The following is a 19,243-nucleotide window of genomic DNA, read 5'->3' on the forward strand; positions in this document are numbered from 1 at the left end:
GCCTAAAAATTTAACTTTGTAGAAGAAAAACTTGAGTTGATTTTACAAATTTAGTTCGCAAACTTTAATATAAACATACACTCAATGTCCAGATCAGCCGTGGAGTGACCCTTAACTACAATCAGGTTTTTACTATTTGATACAAAGTTTTGTCCATGACATAATGAATATGAATTCCCTATCTTTACGTATTTATGCAGTCATGAATTGATAAATGGAAACATATATATAAAATTACAGCCAATCATATATCGAAACATTTCATTGAAACAGTGTCATATAGAGTGGAGGATAGTTAATAATCTGCTTTATTATCTGATAAGCGCAGTCAATCTTGTCAGCAATAGCTCGATGGTTGTAACTTTGTAAGCCATGATTATGTCTCTTCTAGCTTCGAACCGAAAACTCGGAATCACGATCTTTGGCTCCTTCTTTTCTCCTTTAATTACTCAATCTTTCTTAAATAAAATAATATCTGATTTAAATCCACACTTGATATGTATGGAGCACTATAAATTGGCATGATTGAGACCCGTGTCCTCAACCATATATTGACTAGTTTACAATATATCTTTGCTTGGTTTTCTACTTTTGTTGAGCAAAGACAGATGATTGAGACCGTGTCTCACCTCAATTTGACACAGAGTGATTCATCTAACAATCGTGTTGGAATCGGTACAAAAGTACTAAAGGATTCGTTCCACTCATACAGATCTATTTTTGTCGGGGGTCTCACTTTATATATATTAAATCGATTTATTTATGATTTACTACTAGCAGTAGAGAGACCATCATAACTGGCATGCACGGCGAATTTATGCACTAGTAGTAATCATGGAACAACATTAAAACTTATGATATGAAAACAACATTATTATACATAATTTGATAAAAATATATTATATATTGATATCTCAATTCATATAATTTTAGTCTCCTCACTAATTACTTCCTGGATTCGTCCATGGTTGTGTATACCATTCATTCATGCCAAGATTTAATATAAGGTTTACCATAGTCCATAATAGTATTCCGAGTGGTCCAAGAGTTCTTGTTCTATTCTAATTGCCGTTGCCGATAAACTTGCTACTTCCCGTTATTATCCGTGTGATTTCCTTAAAAAGAGAATCGGACAGTCAATTATATCAAGATCAAATCTGTCGAACCTTGTCAAGTACACATATTCGACACATCATAAATGAGCAAGACCATCAATCAATGAAGGGCACTTTTACAATGATTTCTTTTGCAGATATTGACCAAGTCATAAAGTATAAAATTATGTGTTTAGTATAGCTTGCAATTTCCTAAAAAAATACTTTGAATATTTTTTATTTTTTTATCAATATTTTATTAAAAATTAAACAAAGCATAAACATATCTTTCAATGGGGATGAATAATATATATATATATATATATATATATATATATATATATATATATATATATATATCTTTCAACGGGGAAGTTTAAGCCTATTTTAGTTCGTCATTTTCATCCAAGTTGATAAAAATCATCATAGATTCAGTGGATTTTAGTGTGTTTGGAATAACATTGAGATTCATATCTCATTTTTTATCACGTTAAAACACAATAAATTTAACTAAAAATTGTTTTTGGGATCCACGTCCCCTCTTATATAAGGTGCTACCAAATACAAGGCTAGTATATTCCCACTTCACTTTCTTAAGAATCTTAAAATATCCATGACACCAAACTCTATCTTATGATTACAATTCTATACAATATTAACTAATTACTTCTTTCCCTGTCTTTGCAACAAGAATTAAACACAGGTGAAAAAAAACCAAATATTCGATTCTTTTTATTCCTAGGATATAAATATTATTAGATTTTTTTATTCCTAAGAATAAAAATAAATATTAAAAAAATTATAATAATTTACCCATCTTATTCCATCATTTAATCAAGTACTGTTAATTTTTATTTTATTTTACTGGATATGAAGGTTTGAGAGCAAATTTCTGCTGGAACGACGAATACTTGGAACCGGGTCCATGAGAGTATAATACGGCTAACAACGAATATTTATTGACAGATATCAGCTCCCCTCTTGCCTCTAGATGGGGTTGGTATTCACTTTTTAATCACAAGTATGTTTTTTTATTTATTTGTTAAAAACTAGTTTTGATGGTGTGTCTAATCATATATATAAATAAAAGAAGATTTTATTTTATAAGATGATACGTGACAATTTTATACTTATTTCTTTTAAAAAATATTAAATAATTCAAACAAATATAATTAACAATTAAATGTAATCAATTAACATGAATATAATAGATTCATGTTAACAACTTAATTAATCAGTACATTGATATTAATAAATTAATATGATAAATTAATTACTCATAAGTTATTTACCAATTAAATATTAATACATAAATTAGTTTTTACGGATTGATATATATGAAATATACATTATTTATGAATTTTTTATACACGTCAGGAGTTATATGAAAAATATATTGATATATATATGAAAACAAATCAATCCTAATAAATTGGTGTTTGATTGGTAATCCATTGATGCATTGAATATATTTAATTTTAAATTTTATTATATTTTTTAAGGTCAAAATTTATTATAATAAATTACATTAACTTCCACTTTAATAATTTAAACTTAATTCAATCAAATAATTTTTTTATCATTATATTTATTCTACATATGATTTCTCTCTCTAACTCCCTCTTTCTTTCTCTCTCTCTGTTCTATTTTTCAATCCTATTTACATTCCAAAAAAAATTATCCATATAAAATTTGATAGGAATATATAATCAGTATTTATTCTAGTTAAATATACATCTTAAATTCTGAATTGCCATGACTTTTAAAAATTCTTGTTATTATAAATTAAAATATCAATTCAGTAATATAATCATCAATTTAATATATAATATTTATTAATAATTTTATTTATACTCAACCATTTAATTTAATTACAAATTTTAGAAAATATATTTATCATTTAATTAAAAACATCATGAAAATAAATATGTGGTAAGTTGTTTCATATTTAGTTAAAAATAACAATGACAAAGAAATCCAAATGCATAGATGTTTGTAGATAAAAAATTTGCATTAGATACGACCTATATGTACATGTTACTCGTTAATGTTAAAATACTTAAATATTTTTTTTACCAAGCTTAAATACATAAATATTCTTTATAAATATTTTTTATTTCTACTTATGTTTTGGAGTATAATTTATGTGGACTTATATTTTAGTGTATTTTTATTTGAGTATATATATTTTAGAGAGTAATTTTTAGATAATTTTGTTTGGAGTTCACAAAATTTATTTATTTAAAATTATTTATGGGTATTTTTAATTGTGTAGATCATAGAATATTTGAATAACTTTAGTGTAAACAATTAAAATTATTTTTCAAGAAAATATTAAAATAAAAATGTTTGTTAAAATATTTTTAATTTTTTTTTATTTTTGCAAAAATATCCCAGGATACCCACGGATGTCCCCGAATCCACATGTATCCGCTTAACAGGTACCATATGATCTGGTGAGACAGGTAAAGGATGACTACTATGAGCGTCCTTCCCGACCAACTCATCCTATGCACAATCTTATATGCATTTTTCTTAGGAAAAAAATTCAATAAAACACTTATAATGTAAAACTATTTGAATATTCATAATTATCAAATATATTTTTTACATATATAAAATTTAAAAATTAATTGATAAATATATTATAAGAAAAATTAATAATATAAAAAATCAAAAATTATAAACTCTGTATGGCTCGGGGTATTACCCTAGTAAAACTATACAAGACAGTTACTAACTGCTGGAGATTTGTTTCATTTCACAATTAACTTTTACTTACAAGGGCTCCAACAAACCTTTCTACATTAACCGAATGTTAGTTTTTTCTTTCTCTTAAGAGCGACACGAAGTTTCCCTCTATCTCCACTCGAAATAGAGAAATCTTGTTAAAAAATGTTCCAAGAATGCTACCAGCATTTTCTTTCTTTTTTAGCTAAAAAATAATGTTTTTATTTTTCAACTGTACAAAATAAATTTGCAAGTATAAAGCTCAATAATTAACAAAAAGTCAAAGAGTGTTGCAAGATGAAACTTCTCGTATGATTTTATCCAAGTCACTTTTCTTTTATTCATCAACAATTCTATTCGCATCCAATATGTTGCATTCACTCTCACTAACAGTTGGAGTGATATCGGGGAGTTCATGGAATGTTTAGCTCATAAAATAAGTAAAAGAAGTATACAATTGTTAAGTACTATTTGTAATGATTGTTAATTCGCTCAATAGTTGCTATTATATTTGCTGGTTTATACTATTTAGACATAACGTGAAATTTTTTACATTTTGATCATTGAAGAGCAATTCTTTTTTTTTTTTTTTCAATAAAAGTGTTACTTCGTTAGTTCTATTTGCAATACTTGTTAATTAGCTCAGAGTATATATAATTGTTAGTCCACCGAAAAAAATTTCTCTTCTTAGATGGATAGAAAATAGGAAAGAGTAAGAAAACTTATCGAAACGATAACTTTTTTTTTAACGAGAAAAATTGATTAACCACTTTTCGCTGTCATCAGAGCCTAAAGGCACAAATAATCTCACCCTTCCATTCCAAAGAGGCCCCAGATATTGTATATTATCAAGAGTATCAAACATGATATTCATCTGCATTCAGCATATAGAAATTACCGAAAAACATGCTTGAAAACTATCTCAGATATCATAATCTTCTTGAGCATTACACACAACCAACATTGTTATCGATAGATTAAGAACATACCTTAGAGTCGGATATCAAACTAAAACGTCCAATGCAATTTTTCATTTAAAGCTATCTGCTTAGCAAAATTTTCATCCAATTCAATGTTTAAATTAGACATAAACACCAGAAGCAAGTAGGAGGAACAAGGACCCAAAACCCTGCCAAAAAGATAGACACATAAATATAAGTTTTACCATATCATTTATCATACCAGTTTCATGTAAAAAATGTCTGAACAAAGGAAACACAAAAAAATACATACCAAGAAGACTGAAGCCACTGCACCAGTTGTCAGCTCCTGAACAAGTGAACGACTTTTCCTAGAAGATGTTGCTTCATAACTGCAAATAATACATCCATTTACTTAATGTATAGAGAGGAATATAGATACAATGATATGATAGCTGTGTTAGTGTGGCATGAACATTCATAGTTCATGAAACTTGACCAAACAGGAGAAGGGGAAACCCCTGATATCTTTTAAGATTTGAAACATCATTGAACACCAGAAAAATACAAGAAAAAGTCCAAGCCGAACACACACCTACAACTTATCACTAATAGGCCATAAAATCAATAATGACATTCGGCTCCTGGGTCAGATTTCACGTATATAAGCTTGCCTCAACTTGTAACAACTAACAAGTACCTTTGTCTCACGAGATTACTCAAAGCCAGACAACAGAGGACAATAAATCCACCCATTTTGCCACGACAACGATCTATATCTGTCTGACCCAGGTAAGACATGGACACAACTACTATTTTGAAGTTTCTACACTGCCTTGCGTATTAGCTCATTTAGCTGGTTAAACAACAGATGGGCAAAAGTGGCCAATGTTGAAGATCCCTGGACAGGATACCAACAGTATTACTCTTGAGCTTGGATAGAAGAATGTTATTCTACATGCTCCTTTGGTTGTCTACATTTAATGAGTTGTATCCAGTGTTAAACTTACTCCTCCAATTGCAAAATCTCTCACCCAAGTAGCCATTAGTTTGTTCCTCATTCAGTACTTGCAAACAAGAGAAATCTATATTCCACCAGTGACACATTTCTCATAAGAACAAAACTTAGATGCAGTTGCTTAAGTATTTTTTGTGTTGCTCTCCAATTAGAATTGGACGTTTCACCTTATTAACCCATGCTAACCATAAAACCTTATTACGCATATTACTGAGATGAAACTCCAATTCTGATTAGAAAACATGAGAGGCACCTAAAGAAGTGTATCTAAGTCTCGTCATTCTCATAAAACTTCCCTTTTGTTAACTTTGTATTTGCTACCACTTACTCAGATCAAGGTACCAACAAAACATTTTCCAATAACTCCACAAATACCGATAAATCAAATCCAGCGTTACAAATGTCGAGTGAAATTCCTAAGATTCATAAATCCACCAAAATGATTTTACAATTTGCAAGCTAATTGATTCATGGAAATCGAAATCGAGATCGGGTGTAGATGCGTAATAGAAAAGGAAGGAGATCGAGAAAAAAAAACTGACATGAAGAAAGAGGCGGTTAAGACGAGGCCGATGGCGAGGGTGAAGACGGAGAGCGTGGGGTACCACGAATCGGGGACGGGACTCGTTATCGGTTTTGGAGCCTTCAACATAAAATCAAAAACACAGAATCAGAAAATTGAAATTGCAATTGAGAAGACAAAAGCAAAATAAAATTGAATTACCATCACAGAATGCAGAGATTAGAGCACCGGATCTTGCACGTTCCAAAACCCCTCTTTCGCTCGCTGACTCTAATTCTATACTCTATTTTAACGTCAGCAATGGCTCTGAGATCGCTTCACAGTCACCCTACACTACACTTGCAATAAGCCCAACTTTTGAGGCCCAACATCTCTTGACTGTTGCACTGAGTTTCAAATTGTTGTGATTCATCCAAAAACATTTTTCTCAAAAAATAATTGAGGTTTGTTTTAATTTAAACCATTAGATTGGTCTGAAAATTTAAACCAAAGAAACTTTTCGATTAATTAATTTTTTCACTTTAAATTTAAATTAAATCAAATTAATTATTATTAGTTTATTTTTTTCAATTTAAACTAATATGATAACTTATCAACTATTTCTTAATTTTATTTTATTTTCTTAAATCCACTTTTGATTCTTACAGTTTTATAATTTTGTTATTATGGTCCCAAAAAAAATCTTATTGTACATTTGGTCCTCGACATTTTTAATAGTAAAATTTAACAATTTTAGTTTGCTATCAAATTTTTAATAAAAATTACTGAAGTAACATCTAACTGATGACATGAGATTGAAACATTAATGTTATATATGACAGTATGCTAACATGATACACACAATCCGAATTTTGGTCATTACTGTGAAATCAGCATATTGTCATGTTGATGTATATGCTAGTTATTCGTTATGTTAATATGTTAGTGTCACCATTCATTAAATGTCATATTAGCAATTTTGGTTAAAAAACTAACGAAAAACTAACAATGATCAAAATTGTTAAAATTTAAAAACATTGAGAACCAAATGTGCAATAATAAATTTTGAGGTACCAAAAGTGGATGTTAACCTTATATTTTTACCATCAAGGCAGTTTACAATACTCCCCCTCTTCAGAGTGGGCACCAGTTACAGTATTTTAGCAGAATAGTAGCAAAGCATGGCACATCCTATCTACAACATGCTTTTATTCCCAAGTTAAGCCTAATAAGGCTCTCAAAGCCGAGGAGTGAATGCCTCTTTGCAAAGTTAATATTATGAACTGCATATTATGATATTAACAAATCCAGATAGTGCAATAGACACAGAGAAAGTCCAAAAAAATGCAATTTCTTTATGGGAATATGATCATAACTTTAACATAGTTCCGTGTTCACTGACACTGCCACTAGAAAGACTCCTAATTATCTGCCACAACTGCCGGCTTCTTCCGGTTCTCAGCGGACCTGAATAAGAGTTTCTTCTAAATGATCCAGACTCCGCCCTGCCAAATCTTGCTGATGAACTGAAAATTTCTGATGCTGCCAAGCCTCTTTCAATATCAACTCCAGAATCAAAGTTAGTACCTGATAATTGGCTTTGGAAATTATCTGATAGCTGACCAGAAACAGTGCTTATTCCTAGAGCTAAATCAACAGATAAATCCTCCAGGCTAAAACTGCTTGAACCTGATTCTTCTTTTGCTTCATCACATTCACTACATACAAGTTTTAAAGCCTGCACAACCTCACTCATGAAAGGACGGTTTGATACCTCTGGTTGCACACACATTGAAGCAATGGCTGCAACTTTAGCTACACTGTCAAAGGGCACATCAGTGCCTAGAGATTGGTCTATCATTGCTTCACATCCTTCTTTACTTGTGAGAAGTGGACGAGCCCAAGCGACAAGATTCTCTTGACCAGGAGCTTGTGACATGTCTACAGGTTTTCTTCCAGTCAAAAGCTCAAGAAGAACAACACCATAGCTGTAAACATCACTCTTAACAAGAAGATGCCCAGTCATTGCATACTCCGGCGCCACATAACTACATCAATTTTCAAAAGATATATATGTCAGCAAATGCATGATAGTGAAAATCAACCAGCTGGAAAAAATAGGTTTCGACCAAGTGGTAATATTGCAATGGATTTAAATTCAACAGTTGTCCAATAGTATTGCATGTAGCTGATAAGGAAAGAGGACTACTAATCAGGATTGAATATCATATTCATATGTATCCTCCAAAACTGTCTTTTGTCGAATCATTTAGAAAAGGTTCATATTGAGGGTGGTTAGTGTACTAGCTAGCTAAGGCGCAATACTGGAGGATAATTTTTGCCAGCAAGATTTTAAATATTAAGCATACTTCTATTTGGATAACTTAGATGAAGATGGAGTTATAGGTGGATATCCAATTCCCACAACAAATCACCAGAAATAGTTGTTACCTTTATTATTGCTATACTTCCACTTGTTCATAACAATTACTAATGCCAGTCAAAGAAAACTGACTATTATTAAATGATTTCAGCTTACAAATTCCTTAAATGATACTAAAAATAAGCGACTACAGAGGCAAATGTCTTTTGGCATGGTCAAGAAATTAGTTCATTTTATGTTGAAGTCAGAAGGAAAACTAATGGCAGGAAGCTTAAGAGATAAAAATTTCCAAAACAGAAAAAAGAAAGGGAGAAAACTTCCTACCCAAAAGTTCCCATGACACGTGTTGATATGTGCTTGTTTTCCTCATCCGTTGCTGTTCGGGCCAGTCCAAAATCAGATACTTTTGGTGTAAAATCATCTTCCAACAATATGTTGCTAGACTTGAAGTCCCTATGTATAACACGGGGACTTGAATCTTCATGCAGGTAAGCTAGGCCACGAGCTGCACCAAGTGCTATCTTCATCCGGGCACCCCAATCAAGTGGGCTGTTTCCCCTGTCAACCCCTATCATAAGACAATAGAATAAAATATGATTATTATCTTGAAGAACTATGCAACTGGCATGCTACCACAAGAATGAAGTAAGCAGTAAGCACATAATTAAGAAGCAAATTTTAAGTACCATGTAAATAGGATTCCACGCTTCCATTTGGAACAAGTTCATAAACAAGGCTGCGGAAGCTGTTTTCAATACATATACCAATTAACTTGACCAAATTTCTATGGTGAAGACGACTAAGCATCTCAACTTCAGCTAAGAATTCACGATCACCATGATGGTCCTCCCTCTTTAGAACCTTGACTGCCACTTTGGTCCCATCTTCAAGGATACCACTGTAAACAAGGCCAAAACCGCCCTCTCCAAGTATTCTTGAAGCATGGAAATCATCAGTAGCTTTCTTGATGTCATTCGTACTGAAAGTCTTAGCAGATCCTGTATAAGCAGCAATGCTAGATCGAAATGATGTGGAAACAGAACCAACTCCTGCACCCGCACCTCTAAGTGATCCTGCAGTACCTATGAAATTCATGTTTTGTAAGCAAAAGGGCCCCATGATAAAACAATCAAGTTGTTTGTCACAATTATTATCCGATAAGGAAACACTCAAAAGTACAGGTCTAGAATGATTTTGTTTCAAAATAATATTTTATTCAAATCTTTGAAATTGAATTATTCTTTTTCAGCCAAAAAACCTGCCATTTTCCTCCACCTCAACATTTAATTTGTAATACATAAATACAATGTTGTTTTTAATTATGAACCACTAAGACAATAAACTAACAGGGAAAACTGCAGTAGCTAGTTAACATTATTCTTAGAATATCAGTTGTATTACCTGGTTCTTTGGTAAGAGAAGGTGGTGAAAGCTGCCGTGGGGTTGATGCTGACTGACTAACATGATCTCTGAACTTGAACATGACCCAGGCAGCAGCAGCACATAAAACAACTGCTAAAGAAACAGAAACAGCAATAGTGGAAATTATGCCTCTGCTAAGTCCAACTTTTTGCTGTCTCTTCAGTATGTCGACCCCAATGGGCTTTATCGTCCTTCCATTATTGCCATCAGTGGAATATGGACCTCCATTGAACATGTTAAGGCTTGAAGGAGGTAAAGGAGGAGAAGGAGGTAAACCTATATATATAGAATTAGTACCCCATAAAATTTCTCATGTAAAGAGACAGAGAAAAAGCGGTTAGACAAGAAATTAAAATTTATATATACCTGGATAACTCACATATAACACGTCATAGTCTCCAAAGTAGAAAGCTTTTATAATAACCATTTTGTGCCAGAATCTGTCAGAAGTAAAAAAGGCTGTAGTATTATCAAACTCTTCCCCAAGTGGCACCAAATCAATAAGGACAACAGTTTTCTCAGGTTGTTGGTCTGCTGCATTTGCTCCCATAATGCGAACTTGACTTTGTTTCATGAAAACCCCAGTGGCAATTTCAGAAGCTAGTTCTGAAACCAAAGGGAAGAAGGTATAAAGAGAAACACTAAGGCGAAGACCAACACGCATCGGCCAGACACATCTGCAAGGTTCTCCAGGCGGAGAATTTGTATAAGGTTCTGTGCAGACAGTTGATATACAATCTGAAAAATGTATAATTCAGTATGATGAATAAGGCTGATAAGTGATAACAGTCCAAGAGGTGGAGGTGGCATCTATGATATTAAGCAAATAAAGAGCTAACCTTCATTAGGAGGCGGCGGTGGCAGCACTTGAACTTGAGGCAAGAGTGGCATCTTAGGTCTCTTTGAAGAAGACTCAGATGGAGCTACTTTAGGAGGAAAAATGGTGCCTGCAATAACAAAACCAAAGAATAATGTAGACAAATAAGTATGGAATTTCTATGTAATGAAGGGGCAAGATTTTTCTAAGTTATTTTTAACGAATTAATAAGTATGGAATTTCTGTAACTCAGAAAAAGGATGGAATTTCAGTCTTTCATACTTCCAGTTGGGTGAGATGCAAATTTGATTGATGGAGAAGGAGCAGGTGAAACTTGACCCGTATTTGAATGAATAGGGGAAGAGAATGGGGAAACTGAAGAACCTACCATGACAAAAAAGAAAAAAAAAGAGTAATTAGAAATGCCCTTTGTTTACTTCTCGTACTCATACATAAACATATAAAAGGATTTATAAACTTAGAGTTACTTGAGTTGATTGGTGGTGAAACATGATGTCTTTGTCCACTTCTTGGTGGCAATAAGGGAGGAATTGCTGCTTCTACATCAAAAGTGTAAAATAAAAATAGGTTATATATTCTTCCATTGTTGCAAAGAACTTCATCTTTTGGCACAATTTTAATAAGTTGGGTATACAGCAAACCTTGGTGTTTTGAAGTGGGAGGAGAAACCATAGATGATGATGCAGGAGAAGGGCTGCCAATTATCTCCCTTGTATGAGGATGTTTATAAAATGAGGATGTAGGTGACAATGGAGGATAATGATATTCTTTATTGGAAGAAGATTTAGGAGATGAAATCAATGGCTCAGGGGCATGATGTAATTGCCTTGCTTTTTGTGCTACAGGAGCTATAAAAGAAAAAGAATGGTTGATTGCATATGAAGTATCATTTTTAAATTTGGAATGTGGTAACTACATTTCCACTAGCGTTCCAGTATGATGTCAATTTTGTATTGTTTTGCCAATTTTTATGTTTGAACTCCATTGTTAGGATAATTTTCTATGGTTCATGCTCTTGAATCAATGTGAAATTCATTAGATGAAATTTTGCAACTGCTGCTGTGGAAGAAGTGTATTGTTGCTGGAAGTGTATTAGAAAACAACTTTTGATTTAGAAATAGTGTTAGCTTACCTTGAGCAGGGGAGTGTATTACAGCTGGAAGTGGCTTTGGATTTCTGGACAAAGGTGCAACAACTGGTGCTCCACCCTTCTTCCAATTGAAGCTTCTCAAAGGAGTGGGAGAGGAAACAGGTGCTGCACCACATTTTTTTTGTGTTAATCAAGTGTCCATGGCCATGAATTGAAGTATGATTGCATTATACCATTTGAAGATAAAAGAAATTAAAGCAGATACACATGTCGCACACTCTAGAACGATAGCTGCATGAGATCATTTGAATATTAAGAACAAGATTGAAAAGTAAAATCTAAGACTCGAAAAAAAAGATTTTTTATTATCAAGGTACTACCAGAAAAATGAATGCTGACAGTTGAAACTGAACGGCAAAGACATCTTACTGGCAAAGTAACATTTTCTCCAGCATGTCCAGTAGCAAATTTTCTGTCTAATTATGCAGACATCTTGCACGCAAACATCACCAAAATCTTTTTCTGTGTTAAACAGCATCATGATCATGCTTTTATTATTTCTTTACACAAGGAGATTATGCATGTTAAAGAAACATTACATATTAGTCATGATTTTTCCCTTTTTAATCTCAATTTGATTTGAAATTTATTGGAATTCCTATTAGGTTAGATTAGTTTTTTAATCCTCTAATTTATTATTAGGTTCAATTTGGTCCTCTAATATTTTTGGGTTCAATTTGGTTCTCTAATTTTTAAAATCTATTCATTTTTTTTGGAAATTGTGAATTTTGTGAAGGTTTAAAATCACTTAGTAACGGTTTTGAACCACCACCAAGTGCAATTTTTTATCATTTAGATCAAATTAAATCAATCCAAGAGATTAGAGGATCAAATTGAATCAAGAAAAAAATTAAAGGATCAAATTAAATCTAAAAAATAAATTAAAGGACTAAAATACTAATATAACGTTCATATTTTTCAATTTCGCATTATTAAGTGATATTGGACAGGAGACATACAATCACACCACGTTTTGGATTATCAACAGCAGTAGTAATTCAAACAGGCAGTCAAAATATACATGAGTTTTACATTTCAAACTGACGTTATTTGAAGAGAATTGTGGAGACTACAAATGTGGAAATGAAGATGCTGAATGACTTAACAGAAAAATGCAATTTTACAATATTTTAAAACAAATGACCAAAGAGGGGGAAGTTCAGCACAACATCCTTTCTCAAAATTTGTACCTGGTAATTTTGATGGAGATGCTACTGGAACAATCGGATGGACCAATGGTGGTTTTAATGGAAATGCACTTGGAGGTGATGTAACTGGTGCTGCATGAATTCAACAAACAGAGAGAAAATTGTTAACTTTGATGTCAATTTAAACTTTATCTTCCCCTCCTCTTTCATAAGAAATAGGATAATAAGTTTTACCAGTTAATGTGGATGGAGTTATTGTTGGGACAATTGGGTGGGTCTCTGGTGGGCTATTTTCCACTTTCCATGGTGGGGATGCAACAGGTTCTGTACTTCAATGAAAAAGAGAAATTGAGAACCATATAGTTGAATTTCAGAGATGATTTGATAAGACTGTTACCTACCTGGTGAAACTGTCTCAGAAGTGTGACCTTTATTTGAATTTCTTTTATGAACATTAGGTGGAATGCTTCCATGCTGTGTCGTTGGTTCACTGTCCATTGATGTTATTTTGTAAGTTGTGGGAGGTATAGCAACTGAGGCTGTCCAAATAATATAATAGAAAATAAGATTTAGGATTGATACCAGCTGGAACTTGGTAATGAAGAGGGGGAAAAAAAAGAATCATCTAGTAGAAACCTGGTGAAACAGGCTTCAAGTTGTGACCCATATTTGCATTCCTTTGATGGACAATTGGCGGCAAACTTGCATGTTCAGGAGGCTGGCTGACTGGTGACTCTTTTGGCAAATTAACTGCTACAGGGGCTGTTCAAAATTCAATTGAAGAACATCTTGTGGCTTAATAATACTGATGGGTAGCTGGAGATGATAAAAGGAAATTTTACAACTATCTAGTAAGTATCAGGTGACAACTTTTGACTTATTATTACATGCCTGGTGAAATTGGTTCCAGGCCATGACCATTATTTGTACCCTCTTTGGGAGGAAAAGTTCCATTTTCAGTTGGTTGGCTGGCTGATGAATTTTTGGGCAAATTAGCAGAAGGTACTGCACCTGGTGCTGTTCAAATATTTGATAGAATCGTAGAAGAGCATATTTGTGTCAAATACCAATTGAAAGCTGTTGACTATGAAAAGGAAAGGCATCACTAACGAGTTCTAGCAAAAGCATGACAAGACTTTTATACGTACCTGGTGAAAATGACTCTGCAAGGTGACTGTTATTTGCATTCCTATTATCCACATCAGGTGTCAAATGTCCATGTTCAATTGGTTGGCTGACTGGTGAAATTTTTGGTGATCTGTCAGAAGATATTGCAACTGGAGCTGTTCAAAATGCAGTAGATGAATAGGAATAAAGGTCAATATCAATGAGAAGCTGGACTAAACTACCCCACCCAAAAACAAGAAAGAAACAACATAGACATGTACCTGGAGCAGTTGGTGTAGAGAAAGGAGGCCTAACAGTAGGCGCTTCCCTTTGAGGTGGACTTGTTTTAACAGGTGGTGGCTTGTTCCCTTGAACTGCTGATGGCAAGGGAACAACCGCATATGGTGGTGATAATGCTATGGTGCTCGGACTTGGAGATTTGGATGGTTCAATGTCTTTAATCTTCTGAGGGGATGGAGCTGTTGTAGAAGGTGGAAATGTCTTTGGAGGCTTATAGAATGGTCCTGGATCATGAAAATATAATCTTTTGGTAAGATGATCACAAGATTATTTAATGGATCAAAAGAATGGGATTACCATTTGGTACTGCTGGAGAGCTAGGGGAATGATACACATGTAAGTTAGCCGGAGATGGGGATATAACAAACCCTGAAAGAAGATAAAGAAGTATCAAATATAAGTGGAAACTAACAGGGATGGTGAACAATTATAAAATAAAACATTAAGGCCATTTTGTATGAGATATACCATCTCCATCTGATGGCAGGTTTGGTGCTTTGCTTCCCTCTCCATGATAAATAGGACCAAGTGTTTCTTCACCAGGAGGAACGACTGGAAGAAATGCTGGAGATGGAGATATGATGGACCCTTAAAGAAGATATTATCAGTTGGAATGCCAAAAATTCCATGAGATAAAAAGAAGACAACATTATCAGCAAGTTCAAAAATCAAAATTATCAAATCAGATGACTAGTATGAGCTCATTTCAGCGTTAGTTTAACAACTTTGGAATCTTGGTATTTATTTCAATATTTGTCTTCTGTTTTTGGTTTTAAAGTGTGTCTGGATTCGAATAATCAAATTTGAAATAAAAATCCAATGCAGAAAAAAAAATGCTAGAATATTTCGTTGTTCTGCATCCACAAATTTCAAGACTGCAGGCTATCAGATTCATAAGGAATGCTCTAGCATCCAACAATGTCTACTGGCTAATTACAAAGGTACGAGAAATCAAGAACAGGCGAAAAATACCCTCGCTAGAAGAACCTCCATGTCTTAAAACAATAATAAAGAACTACAATGTTTAAGCAGCTATGCATATGCTTTGCAGAATGAAGCAATTATCCCATAGACAAGAAGACATTACTCGCTGAAAAAAAAAATTAGTAATTCTTAGCCACTTCAGTAGCTGGAAATTATGAAACTTACTTAAAAAGCCCGGTTAAAAAATATTAAAACTGGCCACATTGTTCTAAGTTACCAATACCAATGGTTATAAACTTCTAGTAGCATGTCATCTCTCAAGAACAAGTTACATGAGTATAGGGAGAGATAATGGTTTCAAAACCCAGTGGCAGCTTGTTTCGTCTTCAATGCTATTCAAAGTAGATTTTGTAAGGAATGAAGAAGACGACAGAAAGAAAAAGACATGGTGTTCAATTTGATTGTAAAATTGAGCACAGATGTATAGGCTCTATATGGTACATATTATTTTAACAACATTGTAAAATAGAAGTATTTTGAACCAGATCAAACAGCTCTAGTTTAAGCATAAGTTTTTTTTTTGTTCTTTGTCACATAATCTCAGATAGACTCTAGAGAAGTTTACAAAGGATTAACTTCAACTTAGATTTCTAAAGATTAAGCAACCACCTACCTTTGAACTCTTGAGCTGTCACAGCAAAGGCAATGATGCAGAGCTGCAGCATCAAGGCCAAAACCACCCCCATCCCATTCCAGTCTCCAAGTACAACCTCAGAATAAATGAGAGAAAAAATTACAGGTTTTGAACAAGTTGGTAACTTGAAGCAAGAACAAAAGGGTGTTAAATTGGAGAAGTGGCCCACATAGTAACACCAAAGCAATAAGAAGATAGTTTATGGAGCAAGCCAGAACTGTTTTTTGTGAAAAGGACAAGACCCAAAACATTTGTTTCTTGAAAACCATACTTCTGGCATTGGCAGAGTTTGGAAATTTCCATGGGCGGAGAGGTAAAAGTTGAAGAGAACTCTTTTCACCTTTAGCTAAACAAAGTTAATAAAAGTGATCCAAGGGAGAAACAATAGTCAATAACACATGTGAGTTCACACATAAGAAACCTCAAAAAAAAAATAATGAAATCGCAAACCCCTTCCTTCTTCTTTGGGAGAGTCAATTAGGTGGGGCATAGAGACTAACATGATTACATGAACAGAACAACCTTGTACTTATATATTTATATACATATAATTCTCTAATCTCAGCGTGAAAGTTAGATTAAGGTGGTGTCTCAGTGTCAGTGCAGTGGAGGATTATTTATTGACAAATTGTCATTGCTTCTTGCTTCAGTTCAATGGAGGTTGGTTGCCTAGTAGCTTTTCTCCATTTTGGTGATAACTTGATAATAAGGTGCTTCAACTTTCATGTGTTTTGTACCAAAATTAAAAGGTGTGCGCCATGTGGCCGTACCTTGTTCTGACACATCATTAGTCACCCCACATGTTCTCAGACTTTTAATGGTTAATGTGACTTCTGCGACACAAAATAAATTATTATAGAATAAGTTAAGACAAGTTATAAATTGGAGAGAGACAGATGAGTGGGAAAATGAGAAGGATCCAATCATATGTGTCTCTCTAGAGATGCATAATCGAATAAAACAAAACATTAAGAAGTGACTAACGACAGCATTTGTGAGAATAAAATGTTTACACGCACAAGTGCACAACTAAAGAAATTTAAGAGGACTAAAATCACAATAAAATTATACAAAAAATTGTGTTAAAATTATTTTGATTTTCAATTAATAATACTTATAAATATTATATTTACACAAGAATTGTTCGGTCATAAATTAATAATCCCATCTCACCCGTTTGAAACATGTAAAACGAGATTGAAAAATGTAAGAAATGGAAGTTGGTGTGAAGAGCCAATCACTGAACACTCCTTTATGTTTGTGAGACAAATGAAAAATGTGGCGCCCGTGACAGTCTTACAAGGGAGCAGAAAGCAAACTAATGGTTTTTATTTTTTTATCAGTTCAGAGATTATCAAAATCAGAGATATGAGGAATTAGATAATAGCTCTGGCCACTCTGAACCAAAAGTTTTTAATGACAGTTAAGATCGCAGCATCTAATGACTTTTTCAGGTTGATTATAACCCAACAATTGTTCAGTAAATTTAACTAGTATTGCAGCTATAAAGCAGTGGTCCATTTTTATTTTTCTTTTAAAGAAAAAATTGGCACAACCGAAAGAAAGTTGAGAGACGGGGCAACTGAAGAGGCTAAATTATGATTATAAGCAATATGTTGTGAAATGGACTGTTTCCGTCACATGAAAGCTTCTGAAAAGCCAATAAGGTACTAAATGTCATAAGAATCATAATCACTTAATACTTACTACGATTTCAGGTATGTAAAGGGAAAAGCTAGTTGTAAATTAATTTCATATAAGGAGGGAAATTAGGAAAATAAAGAAAATTGTGTGACAAAATAAACAATGTAATAAAAGGAGGGTGATTATAAAGGGTTTAAGGATATAGGAGATGAGATGAGGCAGAGAGAGACGTGTTAAAACAAAGGCAACTGAGGATTCAGGTTGTGAGGAAGGACGGTGCAGATTTGACGGCTAATTATTTAATTTCCTTCTACCAAGAAGAAATATCCGTGATTGTTTTTTTGAATTGTAGTGAGCAGTGAGTGTGAGGGGCACATGCCTCAAGACAAAACCACAATGGTTCTATTGCCAGCCCGAGTGTGGAAACTTTGCTGTCATGAGTGTGGGGGTGCATCGGTAAACATTAAAATAAGAAAACTGTTTCACCAACCATCATTAGACGTAGTAGTTTCCACCATCAATCACGTGAATTATTTTAATTTAATAACAGATCTTAATTTTATTCCCATTAAAAAAAATTGTGATTTAGACAAAAGAAAATATAATAATTTCCACTTCTGGAGTTTAGATTATGTTTTCAATAAATTATGGATAAATTTTATCAAAAATAATTATAATCAAATTGAATAAGATTATTGTAAATAATAAAACTCTCTTGAACTATTTAACACAATTATATATCTAAATTTGAACTTGAAACATCTATGAAACAATTTATCCACCTATTTAATGGTAGCTTAGCTTTATAATAAGAAACTAATCTTTTATAACTTGTTATGTTTTAAATATGATTGTTTTTTAACAGAAATAGACGGAAAAAACATTACACGCTGTTTCCATATTGACGCTGGGGAAAATATTGACAAATGACCATGAAGATAAGACAAGATTGCATTTTACATATAACCTAAAAAAAAAGTGGAGAAAAAGTAATTCTGAACCATGCTTCAGAAAAAGAGTTACAATTTTTAGACACTTCACAATTTTAAATACTCATTAGCATTTATTATTCCTTTTTATCTTTTATTAGAAATTAGAAATGGATTCTTATCACTACATGAAATACTACCCCCTTATAATAAATTTTATCAATGTATATATTTCTATACTAAAACGTGAGATTCACCAATATAGTCTTAACGCATGACCATCTAAATTTTTTTTCCACTCGAGTCGAGAGGATCTATTCACCTTTCTATCACATATTATGCCTATATTTCTCCACTTTAGAATTAGTCCAGCAGGTTGGAAATGCAGGATGATATAGCCCTCAGATTATAACATATGGCCAGAAAAATACGAGTGAAAA

General features: G+C 33.1%; 2 protein-coding genes across 9 annotated transcripts; both read right to left on the minus strand.

The window, feature by feature from the left end:
• Window positions 1-4,731: 4,731 nt before the first annotated feature.
• LOC100306485 (transmembrane protein 258) lies at window positions 4,732-6,646 on the minus strand. Its single transcript, XM_014765401.2, has 4 exons — window positions 6,487-6,646; window positions 6,305-6,405; window positions 5,058-5,136; window positions 4,732-4,953 (listed from the first exon to the last, which is right to left on the minus strand). Exons 1-4 carry the CDS (start codon window positions 6,487-6,489, stop codon window positions 4,906-4,908), a joined length of 231 nt encoding a protein of 76 aa, XP_014620887.1. The 5' UTR covers window positions 6,490-6,646; the 3' UTR covers window positions 4,732-4,905.
• Window positions 6,647-7,525: 879 nt separating this feature from the next.
• On the minus strand, window positions 7,526-16,910 carry LOC100816296 (receptor-like serine/threonine-protein kinase ALE2). Of its 8 annotated transcripts, none has more exons than XM_026124994.2 (20): window positions 16,210-16,910; window positions 15,081-15,176; window positions 14,910-14,981; window positions 14,594-14,836; window positions 14,354-14,488; window positions 14,097-14,222; window positions 13,842-13,967; window positions 13,607-13,744; window positions 13,440-13,529; window positions 13,248-13,337; window positions 12,040-12,162; window positions 11,549-11,755; window positions 11,375-11,446; window positions 11,169-11,270; window positions 10,909-11,016; window positions 10,436-10,807; window positions 10,049-10,345; window positions 9,334-9,729; window positions 8,972-9,215; window positions 7,526-8,312 (listed from the first exon to the last, which is right to left on the minus strand). In XM_026124994.2, exons 1-20 carry the CDS (start codon window positions 16,280-16,282, stop codon window positions 7,634-7,636), a joined length of 3,789 nt encoding a protein of 1,262 aa, XP_025980779.1. In that variant the 5' UTR covers window positions 16,283-16,910; the 3' UTR covers window positions 7,526-7,633. The 8 variants fall into 8 exon arrangements, with proteins under 8 accessions (XP_025980779.1, XP_025980777.1, XP_025980778.1 ...); XM_026124992.2 differs by having other exon boundaries at window positions 11,375-11,440; window positions 15,081-15,200; XM_026124993.2 differs by having other exon boundaries at window positions 9,334-9,720; window positions 15,081-15,200.
• Between the last annotated feature and the right edge of the window lie 2,333 nt (window positions 16,911-19,243).

This window comes from Glycine max, chromosome 13 (assembly GCF_000004515.6).
Source record: "Glycine max cultivar Williams 82 chromosome 13, Glycine_max_v4.0, whole genome shotgun sequence".
NCBI lineage: Eukaryota > Viridiplantae > Streptophyta > Magnoliopsida > Fabales > Fabaceae > Glycine > Glycine max.

Bases quoted from the DNA above. Each gene is read 5' to 3' on its own strand.
- LOC100306485 (XM_014765401.2), bottom strand. The intron at 5,137-6,304 runs GTCAGTTTTTTT...TATTATTTGCAG, and splicing joins TTAACCGCCTCTTTCTTCAT to TTATGAAGCAACATCTTCTA. The intron at 4,954-5,057 runs GTATGTATTTTT...TCTTTTTGGCAG, and splicing joins CAGTGGCTTCAGTCTTCTTG to GGTTTTGGGTCCTTGTTCCT.
- LOC100816296 (XM_003541238.5), bottom strand. From the start codon at position 16,282: ATGGGGGTGGTTTTGGCCTTGATGCTGCAGCTCTGCATCATTGCCTTT. The intron at 11,017-11,168 runs GTATGAAAGACT...TTGTTATTGCAG, and splicing joins TGCATCTCACCCAACTGGAA to GCACCATTTTTCCTCCTAAA. The intron at 9,216-9,333 runs GTACTTAAAATT...GTCTTATGATAG, and splicing joins CGTGGAATCCTATTTACATG to GGGTTGACAGGGGAAACAGC.